Source organism: Nerophis ophidion, linkage group LG13 (assembly GCF_033978795.1).
Source record: "Nerophis ophidion isolate RoL-2023_Sa linkage group LG13, RoL_Noph_v1.0, whole genome shotgun sequence".
Taxonomy (NCBI): Eukaryota; Metazoa; Chordata; class Actinopteri; order Syngnathiformes; family Syngnathidae; genus Nerophis; species Nerophis ophidion.
In genome coordinates this window covers 61,455,020-61,460,960 of record NC_084623.1, presented here as the reverse complement: position 1 = coordinate 61,460,960, position 5,941 = coordinate 61,455,020, and the positions used below count along the sequence as shown (strand labels likewise).

At 46.2% G+C, this 5,941-nt stretch overlaps 2 protein-coding genes across 2 annotated transcripts; both read right to left on the bottom strand.

Moving 5' to 3' along the window:
* Window positions 1-282: 282 nt before the first annotated feature.
* On the bottom strand, window positions 283-2,618 carry LOC133564840 (uncharacterized). Its single transcript, XM_061919356.1, has 2 exons — window positions 2,539-2,618; window positions 283-2,494 (listed from the first exon to the last, which is right to left on the bottom strand). Exons 1-2 carry the CDS (start codon window positions 2,616-2,618, stop codon window positions 454-456), a joined length of 2,121 nt encoding a protein of 706 aa, XP_061775340.1. The 3' UTR covers window positions 283-453.
* A 790-nt stretch (window positions 2,619-3,408) lies between these two features.
* Window positions 3,409-5,079, bottom strand: LOC133564056 (uncharacterized; the record flags this gene model as incomplete). Its single annotated transcript, XM_061918136.1, has 3 exons — window positions 3,409-3,603; window positions 3,656-4,688; window positions 4,887-5,079. Coding segments are annotated over 3 exons (1,413 nt in total), but the record flags the coding sequence as incomplete, so codon positions are not given.
* Between the last annotated feature and the right edge of the window lie 862 nt (window positions 5,080-5,941).

The following is a 5,941-nucleotide window of genomic DNA, read 5'->3' as shown; positions in this document are numbered from 1 at the left end:
GTCTCCAGTGGTGAAGATGTGTTATTACACAATGTGTCTGTGTAATACTTGACTGTCTCCAGTGGTGAAGATGTGTTATTACACAATGTGTCTGTGTAATACTTGACTGTCCCCAGTGGTGAAGATGTGTTATTACACAATGTGTCTGTGTAATACTTGACTGTCTCCAGTGGTGAAGATGTGTTATTACACAATGTGTCTGTGTAATACTTGACTGTCCCCAGTGGTGAAGATGTGTTATTACACAATGTGTCTTGTATTGAAGAAAAATGAAGAGCAAAGTGAAATATGAGAACTTTATTTGGAAAATCACCTGATGCAGCACTTCCTGTTTCACCTGAATGACACAACATCCCCTTCTTTACATCATTGTTTACCTCATGGTTTACATCATTGTTTACCTCATGGTTTACTATTGTTGACATCATTGTTTACCACTGATGATGCCATTGTTTACGATTGTTTGCTCGCAAGTACAGCCCAGAGGACAGGACAGGGAAAGAAGGATAGGACAACGAAGAAGGGAGAAGGAAGGAGGAGGAAAGACAGAGGGGACAAGGAATGAGGAAACAAGGAAGGAGGAGACAAGGAAAGAGTGGACAAGGAAGGAGAAAGAAAGAGGGAGTGGACAAGGAATGAGTAAACAAGGAAGGAGGAGACAAGGAAAGAGTGGACAAGGAAGGAGAAAGAAAGAGGGAGTGGACAAGGAATGAGTAAACAAGGAAGGAGGAGACAAGGAAAGAGTGGACAAGGAAGGAGAAAGAAAGAGGGAGTGGACAAGGAATGAGTAAACAACGAAGGAGGAGACAAGGAAAGAGTGGACAAGGAAGGAGAAAGAAAGAGGGAGTGGACAAGGAATGAGTAAACAAGGAAGGAGGAGACAAGGAAAGAGTGGACAAGGAAGGAGAAAGAAAGAGGGAGTGGACAAGGAATGAGTAAACAAGGAAGGAGGAGACAAGGAAAGAGTGGACAAGGAAGGAGAAAGAAAGAGGGAGTGGACAAGGAATGAGTAAACAACGAAGGAGGAGACAAGGAAAGAGTGGACAAGGAAGGAGAAAGAAAGAGGGAGTGGACAAGGAATGAGTAAACAAGGAAGGAGGAGACAAGGAAAGAGTGGACAAGGAAGGAGAAAGAAAGAGGGAGTGGACAAGGAATGAGTAAACAAGGAAAGAGGAGACAAGGAAGGACAAGGGAAGAGAGAGTGGACAAGGAATGAGGAGACAAGGAAGGAAAGGGGAAGAGAGAGTGGACAAGGATTGAGGAGACAAGGAAGGATAAGGGAAGAGAGTGGACAAGGAATGAGGAGACAAGGAAGGAGGAGACAAGGAAAGAGTGGACATGGAAAGAGAAAGAAAGAGGGAGTGGACAAGGAATGAGTAAACAAGGAAGGAGGAGACAAGGAAGGACAAGGGAAGAGAGAGTGGACAAGGAATGAGGAGACAAGGAAGGATAAGGGAGGAGAGAGTGGACAAGGATTGAGGAGACAAGTAAGGAAAAGAGAAGAGAGAGTGGACAAGGATTGAGGAGACAAGGAAGGATAAGGGAAGAGAGTGGACAAGGAATGAGGAGACAAGGAAGGATAAGGGAAGAGAGAGTGGACAAGGAACGAGGAGACAAGGAAGGATAAGGGAAGAGAGTGGACAAGGAATGAGGAGACAAGTAAGGAAAAGGGAAGAGAGAGTGGACAAGGATTGAGGAGACAAGGAAGGATAAGGGAAGAGAGTGGACAAGGAATGAGGAGACAAGGAAGGATAAGGGAAGAGAGTGGACAAGGAATGAGGAGACAAGGAAGGATAAGGGAAGAGAGTGGACAAGGAATGAGGAGACAAGGAAGGAGGAGACAAGGAAAGAGTGGACATGGAAAGAGAAAGAAAGAGGGAGTGGACAAGGAATGAGTAAACAAGGAAGGAGGAGACAAGGAAGGACAAGGGAAGAGAGAGTGGACAAGGAATGAGGAGACAAGGAAAGATAAGGGAGGAGAGAGTGGACAAGGAAGGAAAAGGGAAGAGAGAGTGGACAAGGATTGAGGAGACAAGGAAGGATAAGGGAAGAGAGTGGACAAGGAATGAGGAGACAAGGAAGGATAAGGGAAGAGAGTGGACAAGGAATGAGGAGACAAGGAAGGATAAGGGAAGAGAGTGGACAAGGAATGAGGAGACAAGGAAGGAGGAGACAAGGAAAGAGTGGACATGGAAAGAGAAAGAAAGAGGGAGTGGACAAGGAATGAGTAAACAAGGAAGGAGGAGACAAGGAAGGACAAGGGAAGAGAGAGTGGACAAGGAATGAGGAGACAAGGAAAGATAAGGGAGGAGAGAGTGGACAAGGAAGGAAAAGGGAAGAGAGAGTGGACAAGGATTGAGGAGACAAGGAAGGATAAGGGAAGAGAGTGGACAAGGAACGAGGAGACAAGGAATGAGGAGAGAGTGGACAAGGAATGAGGAGACAAGGAAGGATAAGGGAAGAGAGAGTGGACAAGGAACGAGGAGACAAGGAAGGATAAGGGAAGAGAGAGTGGACAAGGAACGAGGAGACAAGGAATGAGGAGAGAGTCCTCTGAGCCCAAAGCAAAAACCTGAGAATGAGGACAGAAAGTTGTCATGCAGAAAGTAATCAATCATGCTGTGAACTAATCAATCATGCACTTATTGACATCATGGAAGAAGACAAGTATGATCAATGACCATCAGTCAATCAAATGATTAGAATAATACATCCATGTATAGGATTCAGAAATACATATTCATGAATATCGGATCAATAGACTTGATTAAAAAGGTGATTATTGGATATGATCCAATCAGATCAACATAATTGATTGAAAGGAGGGTAAATGGATATGATCCAATCAAATCAATAATATTGATTGAAAGGATGATTATTAGATATGATTTGATCATATCAATAACATTGATTGAAAGGGTGATTATTAGATATGATTTAATCAGATCAATAGAATTGATAGAAAAGATGATTGTTAGATATGATCTAATCAGATCAATATAATTGATTAAAATAATGATTATCGGATAGGATCTAATCAGATCAATAGAACAGATTAAAAGGATGATTATTATGTATCATTCAATCAGATCAATAGAATTGACTGAAAGGATGACTATTAGATTTGATCCAATGCGATCAATAGAACAGATTGAAAGGATGACTATTAGATTTGATCCAATGCGATCAATAGAACAGATTGAAAGGATGACTATTAGATTTGATCCAATGCGATCAATAGAACAGATTGAAAGGATGATTAGCAGATGTGATCCAATGAGATCTATAGAATGGATCCAATCAGATCTAGAGAACAGATTGAAAGGACGATTAGCGGATGTGATCCAATCAGGACATGATCAATAGATGAGTGGTGGTCACAGTGTGGGACTCCTAAGGCCGGGGTCACCTGGTCTTCAGGCGCCGCCATCTTGTTTGAGGCGCTGACTGCGAGCCTTGTAGACCTCGATGAGTAAGTCTTTCACGTACTGAATCTCTCGCTCCACAGACTCCGCCTTGTCGCGAAGCTCTCGGTTCTGTCCCTCCAGCCCGTGAAGCTCCTCCTCCAGAGAGTCTAGCTCCGCCCTCTTCCTCAGCCTGTACCTGCACACATCTGCCGTCAGCCGGGGTCAGGGATGAAACGTGAGCGGGTTACCTGTGAGCGGCCGTTTTGTTCTGGTCTCTCTTCTTCTGCTTCCTCTCTCCCGTGCTCACGTCCAGGCAAGCGGCCGATTTCACCGAGCACGCTTGGTCCTTTAGCCTGTGGGCGCCACGCTGGGCGGGGGCGCCGGCCGGCGTGGCCTCGGACAGACACTCGTAGCTTTGGTCCGCAAGGCATTCTGGGTAGAGGTAGTGGCCGTGTTGGGGCTCGGCCGGCGCCGGCTGCTCCAGGTCGCTCATGAAGCCGTGGTAGGGTTCCGCCGCCAGCGACTGGTGGAAGTAGCCGTCGGCCATGGCGGTCTCTTGGGGGACGCCGGTCGGCAGTCCGGCGTCTTTGCTCCAGTGCTCGCCGGCGCCGTAACTCAGGTTGACTTTGTGACTCTTGTGCTCGTAGGAGCAGAAACTTCTGGCAATCTCTTCGCTGCAAAACATTCCTTCGGAGAAACAATAACTCTCCTCTTCCTTCAAGGACAAAGCACATTCTCTCACCTTCTTCACGCCGCTCTTGCTCGCCGCCTTCAGCGCCGAGTAATGATTGATTGAGTACTCGGCGCTGCCCGAGTAACTTCCTGCGCGCCACGCCTCCGCCTCCTCGCCCAGGACTCTTCGCCCGCTGCGGTGGTGGTGGTGGTGGTGATGGTGGTGGTGGTAGTTGTACGGAGCCGGCCGCGCTATCTTGGAGCGGCTCACGGCCAGATCCAGGTCGCCGGTTGCCAAGGTGACGACCACAGGGCTGCTCTCCGATTGGCCGCCCCCGTAGGAGCCGTAGGGGAACTGGTAGTACGACGGCGAGCCCATGGCTTTGTCACATTTGGAGGATTTGCTTTCGCAAGACTCGGAGCGGAAGTAGTCCTCCAGCTGGGCCAACTCCTCCTGCAGGAGCGAGGTCATGACCTCCAGGTCGGAAGGCGCCTTGACATGGCGCTCCGGCGGCGAGGGCGGAAGCGAGGACCCGGGAGACGAGGCGCTGGTTGACACGAAGGAGGACAAATCCACTTTTTCCGTCATCCAATCTGAGCGACCATCACCTGAAAAAGGCAAGAAATCACGTCAGGTGTGTCCGATCGGGAAGTAGTCGCAAGTGAAAGTGAAAGTGAAAGTGAAAACCGACCGATCATCTGAAAGTGGTTGAAGGGCATGTTCCTGCGCGCGCCAACACCTTCGCCTGCACTGCGGCGCCCGCCTCGCCGACCGCCAACATAAAAAAGCACCTTGGCCAAACTCACCAATCACTGCTCGCCTTTCCGCTGGCTCCGCCCCCGACCTGGCCCCTGATTGGCTGCGACTAGCCTGCCGGAGAGGGAGACCGTGCGGCGTGAAAACCCGGGGAAGTCTTCTGCCGAGGATCCATGCCGCCGTCGTCGTCGTCTCGTCGGCTTCCGTCAAATTCTTCCACGCCGATAACCTCGCCGCCAAGTGTCACGCCCGGGAACTCGCGCCTGTCCGCAAACGTGACGTCATCCTTTTCATTACATCCTCATGTCAATTACAACATCGGCATTTGCATCACAACCTCATTTTAATTACATTCTCATATCAATTACAACATCGATATTTGTATCACAACCTCATTTTAATTACATCCTCATGTCAATTACAACATCGATATTTGTATTACAACCTCATTTTCATTACATCCTCATATCAATTACATCGTCACTTTCATTACATCATCAAATAACATCATTATATGATTTACTCCAATTAATAAAAATACTACTAAATATTAACAATATAAAAAAGATCTGATGTCACACATGGCTGAAAATAAAATTAATAAATATCAACAATATAGAAATCGTATGAAATAACTTCAGTGTTTTAACAAACAATCTCTACAAAAGTATTTCATGACATCATAGTACATCATTTTGCTTTAAATACTAGTAAGGAGTAAGAGTAGTACTACTAAAAAGTACTTCTAACAGGTAGCAGTGGTACAGATTAAAAGTGACCATAGTACTAATGACCGAGTAGCAGTAGTACTAATAAAAAGTACTGCGGATGACAGAGGTACTACAAATACTTGTAGACCTACTACAAATAGTAAACATAGCACAAATGCTTGTAGAGGTAGTGGAAATGCAAGTAGATGTACTACAAATGATTGCAGAACTACAAAAATATTAGAAGTAGGAAAAAGCACTACAAATGATAGTAAGACTACTACAAATAGTAAACGTAGCACAAATGCTTGTAGAGGTAGTACAGAAGTAGTAGTAATGACAGCAGAAGTAATAGTAATGATAGTAAAAGTACTATAAATGCTTGTAGAAGTTGT